The sequence below is a fragment of the Sminthopsis crassicaudata genome, chromosome 6 (genome assembly GCF_048593235.1).
Source record: "Sminthopsis crassicaudata isolate SCR6 chromosome 6, ASM4859323v1, whole genome shotgun sequence".
Taxonomy (NCBI): domain Eukaryota; kingdom Metazoa; phylum Chordata; class Mammalia; order Dasyuromorphia; family Dasyuridae; genus Sminthopsis; species Sminthopsis crassicaudata.
Window position 1 is genome coordinate 235,407,825 of NC_133622.1, and position 25,075 is coordinate 235,432,899.

A 25,075-nucleotide genomic window follows, 5' to 3' on the forward strand; every position below is an offset into this window, starting at 1 on the left:
GAAGGGTAGCCATCATTTTAATGACATTGATCTTTGGTGTTTCCCTTGTTAGCAGTCGGACTAGTCCCCTCTCCTCCCACCAAAATGTCTAGGATGAGTTACAAACAGAAAGGAAATCACATTTCTTTATACTAAAAACAAAATCATCAGAGCCTTGATTTCTCCACTAGAAACTACATGTACAGTTCAAGATTTCACATGCAACACCTGACAGGACAGACCGATACCTCGCCCTCTGACCCGGAGCTGCAGCCCTTGCCCAGCCCGCGCCAGGCAGATGCCCAGGGTCCTAATACTGACACATGAAGCCCCTGCTCCGCTGGGCGCTGGCGGGACGATCTTGGGGAACCCACCCAGAGGGAGGCTGTCCTGCGACCCGCCTCTCCTCGGCCCAAGCTCCCTGAGTGAGCTCCCGACCACTAACCTTTGCCCTGGGGGGAGAAATCCCCAGGAAGCAAGGAACTGACCCTTCTGTCACCACAGGATCATCCCCCCACTGGTTAAGTCAGTCCCAGAGCTCAGCCCAGGGCCTGGGCTTTGAGCCTCCGGGTAAGAAAGCCAAGAGATGGATGTAAAGAGGCGAGCAGGGACAGGAGAGGACCTGGAGGGGCCGGGACCCTCTCCACCGTGGCAGCCGGGCCGGGGGCACACAGCCGTCCTCGGCATGGGCTCTCCCCAGAGCTGGAAGACGTGGCCTTTGGGCCTTCCCCTCTCCCCCGGCCCCAGGAGAGACGAGGGCTGTGGCGAGAGCCCCCTTCGCCCGTCCGGGGACTCGGAGCGCTGTGCGGGCCCACAACGGCAGCCTCCCGGCGCCCGCCTGGGCCCCCTGTAGCCTGCAGCTTCTCCACGGGTGCGGCTCCTAGTGGGCTACGAGGTCAGGTCCCTGCTCGGCAGCGTGAGGGCGGCAGCGGCGGGCCCAGTTCTTTCTACCTGTCCCTCGGCTCTCCACTAGGGCACCCGGCGCTGTCGGCAAGAGGGTTGTTGTTGGTTAGGTCACTGTACGAGATTGGTCCCACAGTGCTCGGGGAGGCCGGCCTGGCGGGGCCTGTCCGGAGGCTCAGGCCCCTCTCCGCCAGAGGCTCCAGCTCCGGAAGGCCGCGGCCCTGAGGCTCGGGGGCCGGCCCTCGCGAGGTGGAGGGCTGGGGAGTCGCGCCGTCGGGGGCCGGCTCTGTGCCCGTCTGGGAACTTCTGTGGATGCGGTGGCTGACGATGATGTTGTTGCCAAACCCTCCCATGGAGGCCATGGTGGTGCTCTGCTCCCGCTGCACCACCGCCGTCATGCCCCCCTCGGCCATCAGTCTCTGGATCCTGGTGAGCGCATCTTCCCCTCCCGGCCCGTATTCCGGACCCTCACCTGAAAGGCACAAAGCAGGGAGTTAGCAAAGACGGGGCCAGGGGCACTTGGGAGCGCGGCAGGGTCTCTGTCCCCATGCAGCAGGGTCCCCCTTCCCATTCCCCTCCCCGTGTGGCAGGACCAAGACCGACGTCCCTAGTGCTGATAAACTCTCCAGGAGACCGCAGTCTTGACAGAGCATCTGAATCTGAGTGAGCGGTCTCACAGATGGGAGACCCCAGCTTAGCCAGAGGAAGCGCTGCCTGGGCTATCGCCACCCCGCCGTCGTCCTCTTCAGGGCTTCCCTGGGCATCATCAGCCCCGCCCTACCAGCCCCCAGATCACCAGGAGTCTGACACGGCACCAGCCAAGGCCTTGTCTTACAAAGCCCCTCTCCCAGGAGCAGAGCCCCTCTGGGACCCCGTAGGGCTCGGTCTCCTCCATAAGAGCCGCGAGAACATGTTCTGGCTTTGCTTGGGACCGAGTCCTGTACCAAGCGCTGCCGTTTCCTGCAGGGTCACCTTCAGTCTGGCAAGCCATGAATTCTGAGGGGGCTGCTCTTCCCCCCAACAGGTGGGATGGACATTGCTGAGGGACGCCTAGCTAGTTGGTCACAAGGAGGTCTAGGCCTCAGGCCCAGCAGGCCGAGACCTCTCTGGGAGAGCCCTGGCACAGAAGCCGTGTGCCTGTGGGGCCGGGGTGGCCCGGCACGGGAGCCAGAGGGGCAGCAGCACATGGACTGAGCAGGGGAGCAGGGACGGCCCAAACCTCGGCCTCTGCTTCCCTTTCCCCTTCACTAACGGTGGGCCCGGGCTGAGCCCAGCTCCTGGGCTTGTCTCCTGGTTTTCCGTGTTTTACGCTGACTGGTTTTTGTTTGTTTCAAGGCCTCCCTTGGTCTGTCCCTGGCCAAGTCCCTGCTCTGTCTGCCGCAGTCGCCTGATTTCCGGGGTCTGACCCCCATCACTCTGGGCCCCGAACAATTCTCTCTCCTCATACTTCCCCCCCCCCCCAGGCCCCTCAGGCAGGAGAAGGCACGGCCCGGGGGCTTTGGTTAAGGGTTTGCCTTCCTGGGCGAGATCTCTAACAGGTCAGTGTGGAAAAGGGAGTCAGAGGGGTTACCCTGAGACTACTGGCTCCCCAGAACCCCCCCACTGGGGGGAGGTCCCACCTGGGGATGCCCCTTGGCTAGTTGGAGGCCACCCCCTACCATCCCCCGATGGGAGCGAGGTCTGCTGCTTTCTAAGAATGCTTTCTGCAGTTAAACTGTGGCCAGCGCTGTCCCAGGACACAAGCCGGGCTGGCAGGAGTCCCATGACATTAAGGTGCTGGGCTCCGTGCCTGGTGAGCTATCAACTTTTGCAGTGGCCTGTTTCCAGGGGCAGGACAGGGCCCGCGGCAGGCAGGGCAGAGGCAGGGTCCACAGCAGGGCAGGACAGGGCCTGTGGCAGGGTCTGTGGCGGGCAGGGCAGCATGAAGCCCAGGCCCCCTTGCTCGGGGCAGCTCTCAGCTGAAGGCCGGGAGCCAGGCTGGAGGGGGCACGTGACGAGGTCAGTCTCTGGCTTCTCATGAGCCGGAAGACCTCGGAGGCCTGCGGGGAACGGCTTCACCTCGGGAGGGCTGCGTGTAGCAAACTCCAACTGCCTTTCTCACCCAGGGAAGAGAACCCCGGGGTTCTCTGGGAAACGGACACGGAGCCAGGGTTTCGGGAGCCACAGGCTTTGGGTCTCTGGGTCGGCACCGACTCCGTGGTGACTGCACATCTCAGCAAGCTCTAGGCCATATTTTGTATCTGGAGGCTTCTGGGCCCAATCAGCCTTCAGCTCCCCAGCCCATCAAACCCGGGAGCCTCGAAGGCCCTAAAGCCCAGAATGCAGCAGCACAGGGATGAGGGAGGACAAGGAACCTCCGAGAAGAAGCCTCAGGCTTCCCCAGGCTGCCCTTCCCTGAGGGCAGGGGACAGGAACGGGGCACCGGGCCCTTGGGAGCAAGCCACTTTCTCCCCCATTGTTCACCAGAGGAATGGGGGGCCCTGGCCCGAAGCTCTAGAGGCAGCTGAGCATCCCCCTGCAAACTTCCTGGGCACAGCAGCCGCTCTGGAAAGAGCTCAACAGACTTCCATCAAATTTTCATAGAAGCAAAAATTAGAAATGGTCTCATAACCTTGCGCACTGACTGATGGGAAAGAACTGGGGGTGGGCAGGCAATTAGCAAAAGTACAGCTCTCTTCCCATTAATTATGAGCTGCCTCCCCTCCCCCACCAGGAGGCAGGGGAACCCCTTTAACAGCTGGGAGAGTAAGCAGCTCTGGAGAGTTGGGGACCCAGAGGCGGGTCCCTCGTGCCCCCTGTGCCCAGCAAAGCTTTGGCTGCTTGCTTGGTAGGCTGGGGGACAGGGTGGGGAGAGGATATTCCTGATGCAAGGACAGGGAAATCCAGGGCCAGAGAGGGGGTTCATGGCCACGCCTTCCTTGTGGCCTTGACTCAGCGGGTCAAAAAGAGGATTTGCGGAGTGCGGAATCCACAGTGAGAACCACGGCAGCTGCCGGTCCATCCCCTGCTGCCACGGGGCCTCGTCTCACCAGATCCTTCCGCCACTGGCAAGGGGGGAGCTGAGCAGCTGGCCAGGCCCCCAAGCACCCCCAGTCTCGTCCCCGCCGGCGGACCCCATGGGGAGATTCAGCAGAGGCAGCGGCCTCCTTCGAGGGCTGCTGGCTGCAGACCTCCCGCCCGGCCTCTGGCTGCTCTGCAGCTTCACAGCTAGAGATTGGGGCTGGACAGACCGGCCATGACTCGGGACGCAGGAGCCCCCCTGCCCTGAGCTTGACGCGGCCGGATGTCCCCGCTGGCTCCTGGACCGGCTGCCTCGGGGCCCTCCGGGAGAGTCCCCGCACAGAGGGCGCTCACGCCGGGACCGGTGTCCGCCTGCAGGAAGCCGGACTCGAAACCACTGCCGATGATGGCTCAGGCCCCGCCGCGCCCCCTCCTCCGGTGGCTTCTTGTAGCCAAGAGCTCTAGGCGGGCCCGACCAACACAAGCTCGTCAGCGCCTCGTTTGAAGTCTAGGTTGGCTCAGGGGCAGGAAAGCTTAGGAGTGAGAGCAGGCTGAGGAACCCAGGCAGCCAGAGAGTCCAAGGCCTAAGGAGTTCTTTCACATGCCAGGCCTGGGCCCGGCATGGGGCCTGTGAGTGATGGGGCCCCACCACCCAAGGGCCTGGCCAGCAGGGGAGGGCGTTGCGGAAGGACGGAAGCAGCCGTCCGCGGGGCTCCTTCGCCTCGGCCCCAGGAGCCATGACAGGGAGGTGAGCGCCATGCCAGAGAAGGGCAGCTTGGGGGAGATGCCCCATTCGAGGAGTCCCCCTCCTGCAGCCAAAGCCTCTGTCTTTATCCGTCCCAGAGCAGAGCGGAGACCCTCATGCCGTGCCCAGCGTTTGGCAGGCTGTCCCCCGAGCCCCCGAGGGTGCCTGGGTTTGCTGTGTCAGAATCAGAGGGAGCAGGACTAGGGGTCTGTCCCCAGAACCTGTTCTCAACCGGGAGCCGGAGCAGAGCCCCAAGGGCAACCTGCAAACACGGAACCCCAGCGACTTCCCAACTTCTCCACGTGGAGAGCGAGACGCGATGGTTCTCAGAGAGACGCCATAGCCTTGTCTGGCTCCCAGGAAACACAAGCTGCACCTGGGCCAGATGGAGTCCCTGAGGGGGCTGAGAAAGCCACCCTGAGCTCGCCCTGCTCAGGCAAGGCCAGGGAGAGGCTACTTGGATTAATGGCACCCTGGGGACCCGGGAGGGAAAGCTCCACTACCTGCTGGCCTCCTGAAGGGTCTGAGCCCACCAGTGACCGTCGCACGCCCCTGCCTCCAGCCTTCCCCCCAGGAGGCTCGTACCTTCGCCAGACCCTGAGGCTGCTGCCCCCAGCTCCTGCACCTCCCTTTCCGTCTGTGTTTCGGCATTTTGCAGCTGAGGTGCCAAAGTTTGGGTGCCCTGAGATGTCACTGAAGTGGTCGGGTGCCGGGGCTGGAGGCCGATGGCATTCATCAAGCCCATGTCCCTGTCCGTCCTCCACGTGGCTCTGCTGCTTCTAGACAGAGACAGACAAACCCAAGTCAGGCCAGGTTTCCCCCTGAACCTCAGCCCCCCGATTCTCAGCGCCCCCGGCTCTCCGAGCAGCGACCAGGCCCCATTCCGAAAAAGAGCATTTCTGTTCCAGGGCTCTCTTGTCTGGGTGTCAGTTCAGCCTTTTAACTATATTCCTTCACAGGCTGACCTGGGCCCAGCTGCCCCCTGGGCTGGGGCTGAGCCTTCTGAGCCTGGGGAGGCTGGGCCTGCCCTCGAGGCCTTTCCGGGCTGACAGGACCCGGGAGAACTTGGGCTGGGACAGTCCCGAGAGCCCAGGGTCATTTCAATTGGAGGCAGCACCCGAGGAATCTATCGGTGGACAAGCAGGATAATTAAATAACGAAATTGAAAAGCCCCAGCTCGGCGCCTCGGTCTTTTGGGGGCGGGGGAGATAAGGCCATTCCAACTTCCCGGGCCAGCATCGAGCGTGGCGTGTGACCTCCATGCTCTATGGAGCAGGAACTTAGGTGAAGCGAGTGACAGAACAACTCTAAAGGGTGCTAGGAGAAACGGGTCAATGGGCAAAGCATATGAACGGACATTTAGGTTGAAGAAATTAAAGCCGTCTATAGAAATATATGTATATATTAATATAAGAATATATAGAAATATATATATATATATAATCTATATAAGAAAATACAGAAATACAAGTATATATGAAAAAATACTCTAACACACTTTGATTTAGAGAAATACAAATTAAAACCACTCACACCTCTCAGACTGGCGAAGATGGCAGGAAAAGATAATGACGAATGTTGGAGGGGATGTGGGAAAACTGGGACCCTGATGCATTGCTGGTGGAGTTGTGAACGGATCCAACCATTCAGGAGAGCAATTGGGAACTGCCCAAAGGGCTATCAAACCGTGCATATGCTTTGATCTAGCTCTCTCACTACTGGGTCTGTGTCCCCAAAAAAATCATAAAAGAGGGGAAAGGCCCCCTAGGCCCCCTGTGTGCAAACTGGCCAGAAAGTCGAAACTGAGTGGATGCCCACCGACTGGGGAACGGCTGAGCAAGCCGTGGCACATGAATGTAATGGACTGTTAGAGTTCTGTCAAAAATGATGAGCTGATTTCAGAACGTCTGCAGAGACCTACATGCACCGATGCTGAGGGGAATGAGCAGGACCAGGAGAGAACAGTGTACAGTAACAGCGAGATGGTGGAACGATCAACTACGATCGAGTTGGCTCTTCTTACCACTGTGATGATCCAAGCTCATTCCAAAAGACTCGGGAAGAAAAATGCCATCCGCACCCGAGAACGAGCTACGAAAACCGAACGCAGATGGAGGCAGACTGTTTTCACTTTTAAAAATTGTTTTCTTTCTCGTGATTTTTCCCCTTTTATTCTTTCTTTCACATGACTCATATGGAAAAACAATTAAAATGACTGTACGTGTATAATCCTATCGGATTGCTTGCTGCTTTGGGGGGAGGGAGGGAAGGAGAAAAAATCTGCAACTCCAAGTCTTCCAAAAATGAATGCTGAAAATTATAGTTATAAATAATTGGGAAAAAAATACTATTGAGAGTGTTAGGAAAGGGAGGGAGAGACACAAAAAGAGAGGGAGGGAAAGAGAAAAAGGGAGGGAGCGATGAGAAAAGGGAGAGAGAGAGAGAGAGAGAGAGAGACACACCATTCTAGCGGGCCGCTCTCCCCTTCCTCCTCAAACACTTACCCAGGCCGCTCGCTGCTCCTGCTGTTGGAATGGACGGTGAAGACTGTCTCATTCAACTGGTCCCAGTAGTACTCAACACCAGAGTTTAAGGCCCTAAAAGGCAGAGGTGGCGGAGGAAAGGGTGTTGAAGGCATTAGAGAGGGGACCATGAGACCTCGGGCTCCCCAACCCATTCCCCATGGCTTTGCGGGCCTGGGCCTGGAAGAACTCATCTCTTCTCTTTCCTGGGGATGGAGAGAGAAATGGGTCTTGGTTTTCTCCTTCACTCAAATGCTCTTCTAGTGGGGAAGGCTACAAGAGGGAGCCCCTGTGGCTCCGGATCTAGGCCGCTTCCTCTCCCCGGGTCCAAGTCCCAGAGTTGGTACTCTATCCACAGGCGCCCAGGGGTCAATCACCCAACCCCTCGGAGGCAAAGCCTCCTCATCTGTAACATGGGAATTATGCTTAAGCTCGAGGATTCGTGGGTTCAGAGCTGAAAGGAACTTTAGGAGTGATTCATTCATCTCTCTCATTTTGCAGACATGTGCTCCCCTTAATTGCATCCTCCACCTTTAGGAGGGTGAGATCATTATTAGCAGGTGGTAGGCCGTGTGGAACCCTGGGAGGAAGGTGGGTTCTCACTCCTCGACTGTTGCCCATGACCTGTCCAAGGAGGCCGCCTTTCAATACGGTCTGTAAATCTGTAACTTCAGGGAGAAAGTTATTCCCGACTTCTCTGAAATTAAGGACCAGGACACGGGGAGTAAGAAATGGAGCCAGGATCTGCTCCTCGTCTTCAAGAGTCCAGGCCTCCCAGGTGGCCTGGAGGAAATCAATACACAGCAAGCCCTCGTAAGGCGCCTGCCCATGTGCCAGATGCCGCGGCGGGTGCTGGGGGGCCGAAGCCCAGAATGAAACTGTCCCTGCCCTCCAGGGGCTTGAGTCCCAGGAAAGGACATCACAGGTAGATGTAGATGGGAAGCAAGCAACAAAACAGCTGTAGTGGGGAGGCACCAGAGCCGCTGAGGGAGCGCCAGGAGGAAGAGTCAAGGAGGCGCGGAAAAGTCCGTCCCCAGAGATGGGGGACGGTCCTGGACATGGGTGGTCCAAAGCCAGCAGGGCCACTCTGCCAGTGAGTGAGGGGAGGGGTGTAGGCTGGGACTTTTCACCTGCTTTCTGTCTGTCTGTGGGTACGGGTTTACCCCAGCAGGGACACGGGCTTTCCTTCCTGTGTGTGTCCGGGGGTCTACAGGGTAGCCACTGTCACCAGCCGTCCTCTGTTCCATCAGAGACACGGTTCACACATAGTAAGACTTGCCCTTCTCTAGGAACAAAGCGGTTTCCCAGGAAACAAGCTCCTGTTTTCCACGGCTGCTCCGAGCGTCCAATTGCTCAGAGTGACTGTGAGGCAGGGGATGCTAATTATCAGAAATCCCTGGGAAACTGAGGCTCAAGGACTGAGTGATTTTCCCAGTGTAAGAGCGGAAGGCGGCCTCAAAGCCAGACTTCTCAGCGTCCAGTCCAGGCCCACAGCACTGGCCACGCAGCTTAATGGGGCTAAGTGAGGTTGGGAAGGAGGGCTGGAGACCCCGATGCAAGTCCTGGCCTGGAAAGATGCTGACCGGGTTCTGGCTGGCGGGCGGAACCAGGGGGAAGCTGAGAGCAGAGAGGAGCGGGCCGGAGTAGAAATGTGGGCTGAGGACCGGCTTCCCTGGTGTCAGCTCGATCTAAGGCTGTCTAAGAATACCTCTGGGTCTGGGTCTGGCTTGAACATGAGCCCCGTCTTCCCGAGGGAGAGTCAAAGCCAGCAGGCCCACGGCCCAGCCCCCAGGCGGCGCTCCCTCCCGTCCTGGGGAGACTTCCCTCCCAGAATGCGGCGAGAGCAGGAGCTAAGACCAGTGTAATCTCTGGGTCGGACTCCTCTCTTCCAAGGGAGCACCGGTATCTCTCCCCCCTCCTCTTGGCACTAACAGAGACGACAGAGCGTGGCCGGAAAAGCAACAACAGCGGAGGGCGAGGACGAAGGGGAAGGACCAGGCAACCACCATGAACGGGACCCGCTCTGAGCACGGAGCCCCCCCGACCCCAAATCGAGCTGGAAGCACAGTTTCCTGATAAGCCCGTCCTGGCTGCATGGAAAGCCCTGTGACAGCGGCTGCCTGGGAGCCACTGATTTACAAACTTGTCAGGATTATTGACAGATGGCAACACTGCGCGGGGCGCCTGCCAGAAACACGCCTCTGTACTTCTCGACAGCCAAGGATGTAGTGGCAGAAAACCGTTCGCACCAAGCCTACAATGCAACCGGGTCCCCCTGACAAGGAGCCTTCCCAGTCTCGGAAAAGATGTCGCCAGAAGGCCCAACTGGTTACCCAGTGACGCTGGCTGCCAGAGAGTCCCCCATCCCCGCTTCCAATCTGGGCTCCGTGCGTCACTGGGCCCGCCGGCTAAAACCGGAAGGGTCAGCCTGAGCGGGAACGGAGGCCCGAGAGCTGCTGGCGAGAAGCCGAGCCTCCCCTCCCCGACAAACCGGCGTCCCCTCCGCCTGCGGCCCAGGAGCCCTGCTTCTGAGCTCGGCGCTCCTGCCCTCCCCAACGCGGCCAGGCTAACCGGGGGCGAGGCTCGCGGCCCTGACCCAAACGCCGACGCCTGCTCTCACGGGCCCTTTCAGGCCGGACTTAAACCTCTTGCTACCTTGGAAACTCAGGCTTCCAATTCCTGGTTTCTAGAAGAAAGAATGACAATTATCTCCGTCTTCCCTCCTTCCCGGGGTCTGACTAACGAGTCACTCTCTACAGAGTGCTTTCAGGTTCTCTGGAAAGACTATCAGACAAGAGAGCGGAGCGGGCAGAATGAAGTCCAGCCTGACTCGGGCTCTCCCGGAGCCCCTCCATTCGAGGCGTGGCTGGCGCTGAGGGAGGCAGCCGCCATCACCTGTTCAGACTAGCGGCCTCCTAACGCCTGCCCCGGGGGAGCCTCTCCTGCAGCTCCTGGCCCTTTGCCATCTGCACCGACCACGGCCTATCCGACACGGCCAAAGGGCCGAGGAACCAGCCTTACTCCTGGGCCTCATGCTCTTACTCGTCTCTTGGATCCTCTCTGAACAAGCTTCCCGTCATCCTGCCGCGGTTACGCGCTCGGGCGCCTTGTCCTGGACGGCCTGTGTCCTGGGCTGGGATGTTTCGGAGCAAACCTGGGGCCCATCCCTGTCAGAGCTTAAAGCAACCCTAGCCACGAACCGCTTGGGGTCTAAAGAGAAGCACGAGTCCTGGAAGCTGGGTAGCTCGAAAGAGATTACTTTTATGGCCGCTAATTCAGTCTTTCAGTGTCGGGAATCCGAGTGGGACAGTTACAAGAGAGCTTAGGGTGATTGACCCAGTTCTACCACTCGTCCCCAGAGCCTGGGACCCCGCGTGTCACGCTATTACTAGGGGTCTCGGTTACCTCCTCTGTAAATTGCTTCTGGTTCCCTTGCTGCTCTAGGTCCCAGCCTTAGGACATTTGGGGGCCACCATCCAATGCGGCTGGAGAAGTGGGGTGAGCCGGGGCTCTCCTGAGGAACGGGAGCAGCTCGTTCACACGTGGCCGCAGGAGGAATCACCCCACACCCCCAGCCTGACTGCGGCCGGGCCGTTTCCTGCAGGCCGGCACGGCGTCCTAGCTGCCTGCCTGGTCTCCGCTCTCAGAATGGCTGTTGGGTGAGGGGCGCTGGCAGGGTTGACAATGTTCCAAATGGGGGAGGGTGGGGAAAGCAGGGGAGAGGGCGCCTCTCCGCGAGGGACGGGGGAGACAGGGCCCGGGCTGCCAGCCACCACGGAGCCCACGGGGCGGTCTGGCCGGGAGCGGCTGTTCTGGTCCCAGGGGTCCCACGATTTGTGTGGCTTGTCCACCTGACCACCCCCATCTCCTGAAAGTCTCACTTCATGGTTCCTTCCCCTGGGGCCCCGGGCCTAGCCCCGTTGTGCCGGACCGTGCTCCCTCTGAAGAAATGTCCAGCGGGGTCTCTGATGCTCCAAGGACGCCGTTGATCTGACGGGCCGGGGCCATGCTCCCAGGTAGAGACTAAGCAGTTGGGACAGAACTCAGGGAGGCCCGCCGTGTGGACCGAGAGCAGGCCGAGGCCTCTTACTCCGAGGGGAGGCGCTGAGGGTAGCCGCCGCCCGCTGGCCAGGGTCTCGCCCTGGGGAGTGGGGGGGCCCAGAGCGCGTCATGACAGACGAGGCCGGGGTTCGGGGCTCCAGGCGCTGCTCATGAAGAGGCTTCGCGCTGAGCACTGAGGGTCACATTTATTGTCTCTCCTCAACCTGGGCCACGTGGAAGTCATTAACTGCCTGACAAGGAGAACGATGGCTGAGTGACAGGAGTTCTTAGCCTTGTCTCCACATCCCTGGCTTCCTTCGGAGTCCTACAGATTTTATTTATTTATGCATCTCGACACTGTTCTGAGGAGGGGTCCCGGGCAGAGACAAGCCCAGGAACTCCTGGTTGACGGAGGCCCTATCCTGGGGACTCTGATCTGCTGGAGATTCACCACTCTTTTGGGCTTCGGCCTGATCCTCCTAAAGGTACAAAGATGAACAACTGGGCAAGTGGGTAACTGGGGGCTCGGACCTTCCTCCTTCCAGTGTCCGCCAGCCCAGCTCCCGAGACAGGAGTCCCAGTTATCGCCGGGAGGACGGGCGCATTGCTGCCCAAGCTGAGCGAGGCCCCTGGGGGGAGCCGGGGCAGAGCTAAGGACTTCCTGGGGCTCTGGGACGGGTGCGTGGATGAGGGATGTGGCTAGGGAGCTCCACAGGGAGATCTGTGTTCGCTGAATTGTCTGTGACTCACTCAAAGCGCGTAGGGCTGGGGCTCTGTGTCAGGGCCAGGGCCAGGCTGTAAAAGGGTGGGGTTGAGGGCGGCAGGGCTGCTGGGACCTCCCCCCTGAATCCAGCTGTGGCAAGAGGGTGACGTCCAAGCCCCTAGAGCCCCAGGAGTCTGAAAAAGATCCTAAGCCCAAAGCCTGATGCCGAGACAGCTTCCCATGTGTGGAGCAACAAGCAGCCTAATAGCCCGGGTCCTGGGGGAGTAACAGGAGGAGGCAGCCGTGTTCACATGCCTCGAAGCAAGATGTGTTTCAGGAAAGCCCGATCCCAGCTGACGCCTGGGAACGGAGATGGGGGCAGGGAGGAGAGGGAGGACGGAAACGGGACGGGTCTGCAGCCTGGGCCGGCCGGCCGAACGGACCGAGAGAGAGCAAGACGGCAGAAGTAGCCAAGGGCTCCCGAGGGGGCTCCCGAGGAGGAGACAGCCCCTCCCCTTCCGAAGCCATAGTCACCTCGAGGCTAAGATCTAGATACATCTCACAAGCTAAGATCGATTCAGCAAAAATTTATTAAACACCTACCAGGGGCAGAGTCACTGTGCTTGGCGATGAGGGAGGTACAAAGTTGGAGGGAGGCAGGGTCCCTGCCCTCATGGAGCTCACAGTCTGGCAGAAGGAGGCGATAGCCCCCCTCCCCCTCCCCACCCTCGCCCCCAGAGTTAACTGGAAAACAAACCCACGACAAGTGGGTGAGGACAATGTGCTCTGAGACAAGGAGAGCGTCCTGGGGGTCGGGAGCCACGGCCAGAGGGGGAGTCAGAGCTTCCACAAGGACCACCGGGGAGCCCGGGGCTCCCTCTCCTCCCTCCTGCTGGCCTCCCTCAGCTAAAAGGTCTTCTGTCCAGAACGCCCAGAATCGGGACAGAAAGAACGCGGTCACTGGTCCATCCCGCACGCAGGGCCCTGCCCAGCCCACCTGCCTGCCTGCCGGCCCACCGCTGCGCCGGGAAGGGTGGGAGGTGGGGGTGGTCCGCGCCCCCTTTCTACGCTGCAACTGAATCTGGGGGAAGAGGGCGTCAGGATGGGTTGGCAACAGAAGCGGCAGAGGCCGGGTGAGGGCCGGTGCGTCTTCCCAGCGGCTGGCTCCCTTACTGGCTCTCTCAGGTGAATCTGACTGAGGCTGGGCTAACTCTGAGGGGGGTCCTGACCACTGTCTCCTATGAGAAACCTAGGCAACGGGGAGGAGCGAAGGGGTAACCGGGGTTCGGGAGGGCCGCTCTCTCCCCGCGATAACAGTGGACGGGGCTTCCGGTGGCGTTTTTCTCTCTGCCTTGGTGCCAACGAACCGCAGCCTTAAGGCAGAAGGAAAACCAGGCCCGGGGGCAGGCCGGAGCGGCCAGTGTGGCTCGAGGTCACAGCGAAGGCCCTGACGGTCACCTAAGGCGGCTGCTGAAGTCAGAGAGAGGGGGAGCGTCGCTAAGAGGAGTCGGGGCACATTTGTGGTCGCTAGGGACGGAGAGGCCCCCAAACCCAACCCCCGGACACTGCTGTCGGCTCAGGAGGACAAGAGCAGCGCGGGCCGTGGGGCCTCAGGGAGCTGGGGCTGATTCTGGCTCCAACACTTACTAGCTGTTTGATCCTGGGCAAATCACTCAATCTCTCTGAGCCTCAGTTTTCTGTAAGACACAAGTTTCCTCACCTGTAAAAGGGGCCGGGGCAGCCTGGGACAGCAGGGTGGAGTGGCGGGACGCCGGCTCCGGAGAGCCCAGGTGACCCTCAGGGACACAGCCTACCTTCAACTTGCAAGGACAAAATCCTGGCCCAGGGCTGGCGCCCTCCTCGCGCCCTCCCCCGCCCCCCCGCCGCCCCAGGCTCCCGCACTCACTCTGGTCGGCAGATCACCAGGTCTCCTTTGTTGGTGCCGTAAGCCAGGCCCAGCCCCGGCTCGGGCAGCCAGCGGGCAGAGTTGATGCTGACGTGTCTCCGCTGGTCGGCCGGCATGGGGTAAAGAACGTTGAAAACTCTCTAGGGGAGAAAAAGAGGGAGAAGAACAAGGAGGGGAAAAACAACTCATTACCAAGATCAGCCAAGTGTAGAGTACAACAAACGCTCGCCACCAGGAGCCTTCCTGACTTCCATCGGTACGAGAACGTGCCCCTCGCTCCATGCCCGATGGCGGGGGCACAGCGGTCTCGTCTGCAGCGGGGGGGAGGGGGCCCAGGGAGGCAGCCCCAAGGACGCCCGCTCGGCCTGGTCCAGACTTCTTCATCTGCTTTTACTAGTCGTGACCTTTGCCCTCCCCAAACAGCCCAGCAACCAATGCTCTGGAAGGGTCATCCAGGACTCGGGGCACGCGGCTGCCACAGACGGAGCTCCCTCTGACTTGGCCAACCAGCGGGCTCCAATCTGGGCTGGTAGTCCCAGTTACCATGGAGACCGCAGTACTCTCACAGCAATGGGGAGAGGATAGGGGGGCGGGAGGGGGTGATCACACCAGAGAACATTCTTAATTCACCTAATTAAAAGCAATGTTAAAATTGCTATTGTTAACGAGACCTAAAAGGTACAGTCAGATGTGGGGAGAGGGGCAGGGGGAATCTCTCACACGTGTAGAAGATGTAGCTCCAGCTTATATAAATCCCCACGGAACAGACAGTTTTCCTTGGGATTAAGACATTCTCCTTTGCATGAACTGTCTGCCCCCGAGCTAACATTCTTCTGCTCTGGGCACTTCAGATCTATCTAAAACTTAGCACACAGCTCGGCCTGCCCGGTCAGGCTGGAGCCCCGGAGCGTCTTCCGAAAGGGCGGTGGAGGTGTTGGAAACAAGGAGCAAAGCCGAGGGGAAAGAGCACGGAGAAGAGTGGGAAAACCCGAGTTTTATGCTGAGCTGTTACCAGCTGGCCCCAAGCTTTGTCATCTGTAAAACAGGGGTAACATCACCCAGCTGCCCCAGAGTGTTCTGGGAGTGGGATTCACTAGGTACGGTCAAGCTGTGGCAACAACTGCTGTTCAATCTAAGAGTTACGAGGCCAGAGTTAGAGGATCTGGGGATCCCGGGGGCCAAGTCACTGAGAGCACCAGGAGATGAAGGAGCCTCAGGCGGAGGGATGCTCTTTCCTGGGGCAGCCTGACCTCTGACCTCTGCATCATGGCTCCCTCCTCCCCTCACCTCCGGAAAGGCTCTCCTGACTCTTCCAGAACCCTGCGACGTGCCCCAAGAAGCCATATGTGCTCACTTGCTGGCCCCTCATACTCCGTCTGCTCCGGGCATCTTTCCCCAGGTCCGTGTGGCCCCCTCGGGCAGAGAAGAAGCTCCTTAAGGCTGTTTCAGACTTCTGGGATTTTAGCTAGGACCTGGCACCCAAGCACTTACTACCTTCCAACTGAATGATCCCAGGAACTAGGAAGGAAGCAGGGCTATTACCTTATAGACAAACCACCCAACTGAAGAGAGCACCTCTTGGAGCAAGTGGGCAAGTGATGGGCTTCCTGTAAACCCACAGAAAGAAAAGGCAAACTTCCTTCCCCGGGACTTTGTGCCAGAGAAGGCAAAGCTCAGGACCTGAAACTGTCTCTTTATCGTCTGTTACTACATAAAGATTAATAAGCAAACATCATCTCTCTGCTTCTGGCTAAGAGACCTTGCTTTGGGAACAAAGTCCCCCAGGGAACAATATGGCTGATGCCGAAAGCAGCCCACCTCCTAGCAAAGGAGGCCACGGAGAGGCTGGAAACAAGTAATTAGCGGTGGGGACCCCGGGACCTCACGGCACCTGATTTCCCAGCTTCCCTGGCCACCGGGGAACAAATGGAGGCATTGATTTGTTCCCCTTCTGAAAGCAGTCCTGAAACAGCAGCAATATGCCCATCACCTCCAGAGTTCGGGGATTAAGCGAAATCCTGTTTTGTGGCAGAAATCCAGGAAATGCTTGTGGAGATCAGCTGCCTCAGGGAGTCTTCTCTGATAAGGGTCCATGCCTTTATCAGGCTCTCCTGCAGAGGCAGGCAGGGGGAGATCGGGGCAAGGGTCAGCACATACCATTTATTCATGTCCATTTATTTAGAAATAGCTCTTTTAGCCAATTGTGTCCTCAGAAAAAAAGGTACTGAAACCAACCCAAGAAAGATGAGGCTATTCTGTTTAGGGTTTTTTTTTGTTTTTTTTTTTTTTGTTTTTAAGCTCCCCAGCAACCACTTTCACTGCCTTCTTCTCCCCATCGCTGTTTTAATATGCTCGCTTTCCTGTGCATGTGGAGGTCAGGGGACTCTTCAAAGCCAACTTATCCCCCCAGTTTAATAACTAGACAAAAAAATTCCTGAAGCCTCAGCCTTCCCAAATCCATGAGTTTGGCCAAGAAACACCAACCTTCCACTGGCCCAGGCCAAAGCCTAAGACTGGGGAGCTGATGGGTAATCTTCGACCTTCCCTAACAGCCAGGGAGCATGGTCATATTAACCCAGAGAAAGCAGAGGCGCTGGTAGAAATGACCATTTTAATGAGAGCAGCCCACGTACAGCTCAACTGATCAGCACATTACAACCACGGCTGCAAATGGAGTGTCTCTATCTAAACTGGGTGTGACAATAGTGGTCTCTCTCCCTCTCTTTTGTGTATAAAAACCAGTTCACTTCTACTCATTTCTGAGTCTTTCCTCCACTGAGTCATCCCTTGTAACAAAGATTAAAAGAGAAGGGGGAAAAGTTTAGTGCAACCAACCAATTCGTCCACTCCTTGATGGGATGGGCGATGTCCTGCACCCCTAAGCACCCCCTACACCTCTTTTCAGAAACGTTGTGGATTCCACCCAGAGAACAGTATTTCAACTCCTTCTCGGTGGCATTATATCACATGATCAAGGTTAAAAATCTTTTATGGGACTAGATATGGATGACCAACCGACTGAGCAAAGTCTAGAACATTATGGCTTTGCCGAACTCAAACTCCCAGCATGCATCAAAAGCTCATAATGCAAATCATTCTCATTTGGGGGTCTAACATCTATGGAGGGAAATTAGAGATCAATACACAGGAAGGATGGGTTCTTTTTCCTTCCTGTTCTAGAGTCAGGGCAGTGTTGGGCATGCCAACAAATTATCTACAGCTGTCAAGGTGCAGGAGAGAAGACGACGAGCTCTTTGTCTCTGGGATGCAAGGCAAACTCCCGTCCTTATGGTTCCCAGCCCCAACCCTGTCTCCCAACTCTAACCAAGAGCTACGAGGATACAAAAGAAAACATTTCCCAGATCAAAGCTCCAGGAGCCCTGTTTCTTTTTCAAAGATGGATAAGAGCGACAGTCAGCCAGTGCGGCGCAGTGGGAGACCTTCCTTTCCTTCCTTTTAAAATGCAATAGAAAAAAAAAAAAGGGCTGCTACCCTCAAACAAGATGCTTTCTTTCGTGTAGCAGGCCGATGGATCTCAGGCCATTACCCTGACTTAGCCCAAGAGGCAACTGTGCCCCTCAAAGAAGCTCAGGGGAAAGGAGATTGTTACACAATCTTTCATCTGTAAGGCTGGATCCCTTGGTGAGGGCAAATGGCAAAAAAGCAGCGGACTCAACTCTCCCACGTAAATTAGCAACTAGAACCGTTTTGTGGTCCTAAGAAGAAGGATACTCCCATAATCCAAAGCTGGAAATGCCACAAAGAGAGGGACAGCATGGAACAGGGAATGCTTTCTGGACACCAGTGAGTCATGAGAACTGATGAACTTCAAAGGAACTCCATCATTTGTACAGGGAGAGGATGCGCCGAGAGGGGAGGAAAAAAACTAATCAAGGAGGGCTGGATGCTAAGAGACAGCCGACCTTTCCATCTGAAACGGATGGCTGCCTCTCTTGTCACAGAGAGGAGGATGCGCGCAGCCCAAAGATGGGAGAGAACATACTTCTGCTGACAGGAGGAAGCCCCCGACTTTACAGGGTCGATCTCTTCCCTCTCTCTGCTGCCCCACGTTCGGCTCCCATTTTGGTTCAATGTCGGAGCAGTCAGAGTTCTGGGGCAGGGAACGAGCATGGGGTATGTTCGGGGCACCGGGGATGAAACTGGGCTTGTCTCTGGCAGGTTTATTTGGTAAGGATTCCCGGCTTGTACCCTGTCTGAAGCTCATGGTTCCTGATCTTCTGTGGAGTTCTTGTTCTTGTTTAGAGGCGTTCCCGTAACTTCTAGTTGCTGACTCGCTCAGATTCCTGAGTCGTTATTGATTTTCTAATCCTTAGGAGAGAACTGGTCCTTTGAAAATCACCGAGTTCTTTTAATGATACCAGGTTCTTTTCTTGATATATTGCGTACCCAGGAGCGAACAACCTGCAAGATGCCAACGGGCCCTGCCCGTTGGGTTGAAGCGGTACATGTTCAACAAGCATCCAGAGTTACCTGCCTAAACTTCCCGTCTTTCAGAATGCTCTGTGCTTCAATCCCGCCGCCCCAACTAGAGCCCCTAGGAGAGAGATCCAGGCACATATTCGGCCTTCCTGCAACTTCCCCTGCCAATGCCGAGATGCTGCCCAGTTAAAGTAATTCTCAACGCCTCTTCTTTGATTTGTTCAGACCCACAGATTGATGGCTCTCATCTATTGTTTCAAGAGATCTCAGGAGAACTGATCACAGTCTTAGGTCTGTATCTACACATCTTCCATTCTTATCTCCCTTCAGCTTTCCCAAGGCTCTAATTGATTTGGAACCCAGTACATGGATTAGCTGAGGGACAGACTTTACAATTTGTCTCCTTGAAAAAAAAAAAAGAGTCAAGTCTTCTGTCCTAGATCTCAAAGCACTCTACAAGATCAGCTGTCTTGGCGAAGTGGATAGAATAAAACAACTAGGCTTTAGTGACCAACCAGGCAGCTGCCTCCTGCATTCTTACACGCACTCACTTCTGTCTTTCAGAATTCTCTCCTTTTATGCTTAGCTGAAGTTTAGAACCTTTGCGTCTTCCTTAAATAATCCTTCACCGGGATGACTAGGAACGTAGAAAGCAGTTTGGCCCTCCACCCCTGGAGTACTTCTCACACTGGAAGTATCCTCTCTTCCTGAGGTTTCCCTCTCCTATTGGCCGCTTCCTCCCAGAAGGGCCCAGGTCAGTCATATATCTTCATTCTTTCTAGACTGCACTGCTGATTCATCTTTACCATCTCCCCACCTCCTCTACCCACGTCTCTCCCTTTTCAACTCCCATTGATGTTATTTTCTTTATTAAAATCTAAGTTCCTTGAGGACAGAAACTATCTTACTTTTTGCTTGTGTTTTATATTCTGGGGCTTACTACGGCACCTCACACACACAAAGCAACTTTATACAAAACTTCAAAGAAAAATATGAATTGATCATAGGCCCCAATAATTCCTGGAAGAGCTCACAATTTTTTTTTTCCCCCTGAGGCTGGGGTTAAGTGACTCGCCCAGGGTCACACAGCTAGGAAGTGTTAAGTGTCTGAGATCACATTTGAACTCGGGTCCTCCTGAATTCAGGGCTGGTGCTCTATCCACTGCACCCCCTAGCTGCCCCCTAAGAGCTCACAATTAAAAAAAAAATCAAAATAAGAAAGCGAGAAGAAAATTGGGAAAAGAGAGTGATGCAAGAAAATGAAGAAGAGTCAACAGCTTGGTAAAAGAGGCATAAAAATGTCCTGAAAAGAAGAATTTAAAAATAGAATTGATCAAAGGGAAAACAGAGAAAAAAATCACTTAAAAATCAGAATTGGGCAAGTGGAACCCAATCCATGAGACATCAAGAAACAATTAAAAAAAATTCAATATAATGAGAAAAAAAAAATGGAAGAAAACATGAAATACCTCATTGGTAAAACAACTGATCTGGAAAATAGATGGAGAAGAGATAATTTAAGAATTATTGGACTACCTAAAAAAACCATGATCAAAAGAGGAACTTGAGCATCATTTTCAGGAAATTATCAGATAAATTATCCTAGAAGCAAAGGATAAAACATAAACCGATAACCTCCTGAAAAAAAAAAAAAAAAAAAAAAAAAACCTTAAAATGAAAACTCCAGAAATGTGTCCAAATTCCAGAGTTCCCAGATCAAGGAGAAAATATTACAACCAATCAGAAAGAAACAATTCAAATTCAAATATCATGGAGCTACAGACGGTTTAGCAGCTTCTACATTAAAGACTTTGAATATGATATTTCAGAGGGCAAAGGAGCTAAAATTACAACCAAGAATTATGTATTCAGCAAAACTCAGTAAAATTCTTTAGGAGAAAAAAAATGGACAGTTTTTGAAAAAAGAGGACGACTTTCAAGCATTCCTGATGAAAAAGTCAAAGCTGAACAGAAGGTCTGGCTTTCAAATACAAGATTGAAAAGAAGCACTAAAAGCCAAAGAGGAAAGGGACCGTTTACATTCCTACATGAGAAGATGACATCCGTAATCCCTAAGAACTTTATTGCTATTAGGGCAGTTAGAAGGCATATACATAGACAGAGGGCATGGGTGTGAATTGACTATAATGAGATGATTACAAAAAATAAAATTAAGGGGTAAGAAAGGATGCACTGGGAGAAGGGGGAAGAGACCGGCAGAATGGGGTAAATTAACTCTCATTAAAAAAAAAAAAAAAAAAAAAAGCATGAAAGGAAGAATTTTTATACTGGAAGGCAAAATGGGATAAGGAAGTGATGATTTGATGTTTGAACCTTACTCTCATGGAGGGAATAACACGCACTCAGTCCAGTACACAAATCTATCCTGCTCTTCAGAGAAGTAGGAGGTCAGAGAGATAACAAAAGGGGAGAATTGATAAAAGGCAGGGCAGACTGAGGGAGGCAGCTGACAGAAGCAAAAACACTTGCAGAAGGACAGGGTGGAAAGACACAGAAGCATAAATAGGAGGGAAAATAGGATGAAGGGAAATACAAAGCCATCATAACTCATAAAATGAAACGGATAACAGGGTGGATTAAAAACTAGAATATGATATTATCTGCTTACAAGAAATATACATGAAACAGAGTAAAGGTTAAGAGGCGGGAGTGGAATCCATTATGCTTTAGTTGATGTAAAAAAAAAAAAAAAGAAGCAGGGGTAATCAAACAGAACTAATTAAATAAGTAGGGAAACGATATTTTGCTAAAAGGGACCACAGACAATGAAGTAATATCAACATCAAACATATGTGCATCCAAATTCTTTTTTTCCCCCCTCAATAATATTTTGTTTTTCCCAATATATCAAAAGATAGTTTTCAATATTAATTTTTGCAAGACTTTGTGCTCCAAATTTTTCTCCCTTTCTCCCTTATCTGTCCCTTCCCCAAGAAAGCAAGAAATCTGATACAGGTTAAACATGTGCAGTCCTTTTAAACATATTCCTATATTTGTTATGTTATAACATCCAAATTCTTAAAACTTACAGGAGGAAATAGTAAAACTACACCTCCCCTTTTTCCTTCTCAAAACTACATAAATAAAAAAAAAATAAGAAAAGTTAAGAAGATGAACAGAAGTTAGATATGCTAGAACTAGAGAAAACTGAATGGTAAAAGAAAAGAATATACCTTTTTCCCAGATGCACATGGCACATTCACAAAAACTGACCATTGTTGGGTCATAAAAATCTCAAAACCAAATGGAGAAAAAAAGAAATATTAAAATGAACTCTTTTCAGACCATGAAGCAATAAAATTACATTTAATAAAGGAGCTTAGAAATGTGGATTAAAAAATTACTTGAAAACTAAATAATCTAATCCTAAAGAATGAATGGAGAAAAGAACAAATTGCAGAAACAATAATTTCATTAAAGAGAATGATAACCTACCGAAATTTATGGGATGCAGTCAAAGTAGTACTTAGGGGATAAATTCTTACATCAATAAAATGGAGAAAGAAGAGATCGATAAATCTGGCATGCAACTAAAAACTAGAAAAACAAATGAAAAGTTCTCAAATAGATACCAAACTGGAAATGCTGAAAATCAAGTGAGATTAGTAAAACTGAAAATAAGAAAACCATAGAAACAAGTGAATAAAACTAGAAGCTATGTTTTTTTTACAAAAATAAAAACAAACCAAAAAAATCCAGATGAACCACTGGTTAATTTTATTTTTAAAAAGGAAGAAGAAAACCAAATCACCACTATCAAAAATGAAAAGGATGAATTCACATCAAAGAAGATGAAATTAAAACATTTATTAGGAGCTATTTTGTCCAATTATATGTTCATAATTGCAACAATCTAAATGAGATGGATGGATATTTACAAAAATGTAAAATGCTCAGATCAACAGAAGAGGAAATTTAAATAATTCTTTCTTTTTTTCACAAAAACAAAACAAAAAAACCCCTAAACAACAACAAAAAACGAATAAGCCATTAATAGCTACTTTAAAAAAAAAAAAAAAATCTCCAAAAGGATTCACAAACGAATTCTGCCAAACATTTAAAGAATAATTAATTCCAATACGACAAACTATTTGGAAAAACAGGCAAAGAAAGAACCCTACCAAATTCCTTTTACTACATAAATATGGTGTTGAAATCTAAAAACCAGGAAAAGCAAAAACAGAGAAAGAAAGTTATGGAATAATTTCCCTAATGAATACGGATGCAAAAATTTTAAATAAAATACTACCAAGGGGATTATAGCAAAATATCACAAATATCAAATATTATGTTCAGGAGGAATTCACGACAGGAATATAGAACTGACTTAATATTAGAAAAATATATCAGCATATCAGCATATAATATCAGCATAACTGACTATAAAAAACAAAACCAACAAGAATTATATAATCAATGGATTCAGAAAAAGCCTTTGACAAAAATATAAAGTTGATTTTTATGAAAACACTAGAAAGCACAGAAATAAATGGAGTTATCTTTAAAATAATAAGTAACGTTTATTTTAAGCCATCATTATCTATAATATAGATAAGCTAGAAATCTTCCCAAAAAGACTGAAGTAAACTGGGATGTCCATTATCAACACTTATTATTCTACACTGTACGCAAGCTACAGCAGTAAGGGAAGAAAAAGAAATCAAAGGAATTAGAATAAGCAACAAGTAAACAAAATCATCACTCTCTGTATTAGAGGATATGATGGTATGTATGCATATTCAGGGAATGCTAGAGAATCAACTAAAAGAACTACTTGAAACAATTTTAGCAAAGTTACAAAATGCGTAATAAAACCATATAAATATTTTTATTTATTGACAAAGTCCAACAGCAAGAGATAAAAAGAGAAATTCTATTTAAAAGTCAAAATGGGTACATGATTTGGATGTAAAGAATGATACCATAAGCATATTAAGAAAGTATGGAATATTTTACCTGTCAGATCTACGGATGAAGAAAGAAAGAATTTATGACCAAATAAAGTATACAGAGCAATATGGAATGTAAAATGAGCAATTTCCATGAGATTATATTAAAAGTTTTGCACAAATAAAATCAATGCAATCAAGGTAAAAAGGAAAGCAGAAAGTCTCTGATACAGTCCTCATTTCTCAAATACATAGAGATAGTGAGTCAAAATTTTAAGAATATGAATAACTCAATTGATAAATGGACAAAGGATATGAACAGGCAGTTTGGAAAAAGAACTCAAACTTATCTATAGTCATATGAAAAAAGAGACTCAATAATTGTTGATTAGTGAAATGCAAATTAAAATAACTTACCCAGTACCTAGCAGATTGGCACAGAAAAGGAAAATGACAAATGTTGGTGGGGATATGGAAAAATTGGGACACTAATGCATTGTTGGTGGAGTTGTGAATTAATCCACCATTGGATCTGGAACTGTGCCCAAAGGCATATAAAACTTCATATCCTTTGATCCAGGAATGTCATTATTAGATTTGAATCCCAAAGAGATCAAAGAAAAAGGAAAAGGATCTATATGCACAAAAATATTTACAGCAACTCGCTCTGTAGTTGGAATTGGAAACTGGAGGGATGGCCACCAACTGGGGAATAGCTGAACAAGAAATGGGATAGAATACTATTGTGCTATAAGAAATGTTGAGCAGAATGGTGTTAGAAAAACCTGAAAAGACTTACAAAAACTGATTTAGAATGAAGTGAGAAAAACCAAGAGAACATTGTACATACTAACAACAATATTATATAATGTGAATGACTTGGCTATACTCAACAATCCAGGGAATTAAGACAATTCCAATGGACTTCCATTGAAAATATTCACCTCCAGAGAAAGAACAGATGGAGTCTGAATGCAGATCGAAGCATACTTAAAAAACAAATTATCTTTATGTTTGTTGCTTTCTCTTTTAGGAGGGGATTCTATGTTGTTTTTTTCTGCCACCTGGTCCAGATGGATATGTTTTATGACTGTACGTGTTTAATCTATATCTAATTGTTTGTCATCTCAGGGAGGAGAAGAAAAAGACAAAAGTTAAAAATTATTTTTACATGCTATTTGAAAAAATAAAAAATTAAATAAAGCTATTAAAAAGAAGACTAGTTTAAAAAAATAGCTCAGCGGAACAGACTAGATAAGGGAGAATCAGCAACAACAGGACTCAATAACCCAGTGTTTGATAAAGTGAAAAACATGAATCATCTAGGGGAAAAATTCCTATTTGATCAAAAACTACTTCTACTAATATATATATAAAGTTTCTTGAACTGGCAATTTGTTGTTACATATTTTGAATCCTCCCTGATGTTCTGCTGGATACATGACAATATTCTTTTGTTTTGTTTCCCTTTTCTATTTTTCTTTTTTCTTATTGCTTTAAAAAAAAAAAAAACTGGAAAAACTGGAAAATAGTCTGGTAGTAATTAAGCTTTGATCTACATCTTACCACACACTATATAATGCATTCTAAGTGGATGTATAGTTGTAATATTAATGATCATGTATCTATCTCTCACAGCCACAGGTTAGAAGACTTATTCTTAACCAACCAGAGAGAGAGGAAATTACAAGAAAAAATAGAAAACTGATTTCTTGAAACTGAAACCCTTCTACAATGACAACATTAATACATCTATAATAAGAAGGGAAATAAGTGAATGCAGAAAAACCCAATAACTTTTTAATCATGTTTAGAGAGTTTGATATCTAAGATATAATAGCTATTAATACACAAACACACACACACACGTGTATATGCATATACATATGCTATATTTATATAAAAGACCAGCAGCCATTTTCCAAC

General features: G+C 51.2%; 1 protein-coding gene across 7 annotated transcripts in view; it reads right to left on the reverse strand.

Moving 5' to 3' along the window:
• The window catches only part of AMBRA1 (autophagy and beclin 1 regulator 1), a 171,493-nt gene continuing 146,418 nt past the window's right edge, over nt 1–25,075 (reverse strand). For all 7 annotated transcript variants that reach the window (XM_074272290.1, XM_074272291.1, XM_074272292.1 and 4 more), the window contains 4 exons: nt 13,800–13,939; nt 7,132–7,224; nt 5,213–5,406; nt 1–1,354 (listed from right to left, as the gene is read on the reverse strand). In XM_074272290.1, coding sequence (XP_074128391.1) covers nt 927–1,354; nt 5,213–5,406; nt 7,132–7,224; nt 13,800–13,939 — 855 coding nt within the window. In that variant the 3' untranslated portion in view covers nt 1–926. The remainder of the gene's footprint in view (nt 1,355–5,212; nt 5,407–7,131; nt 7,225–13,799; nt 13,940–25,075) is intronic.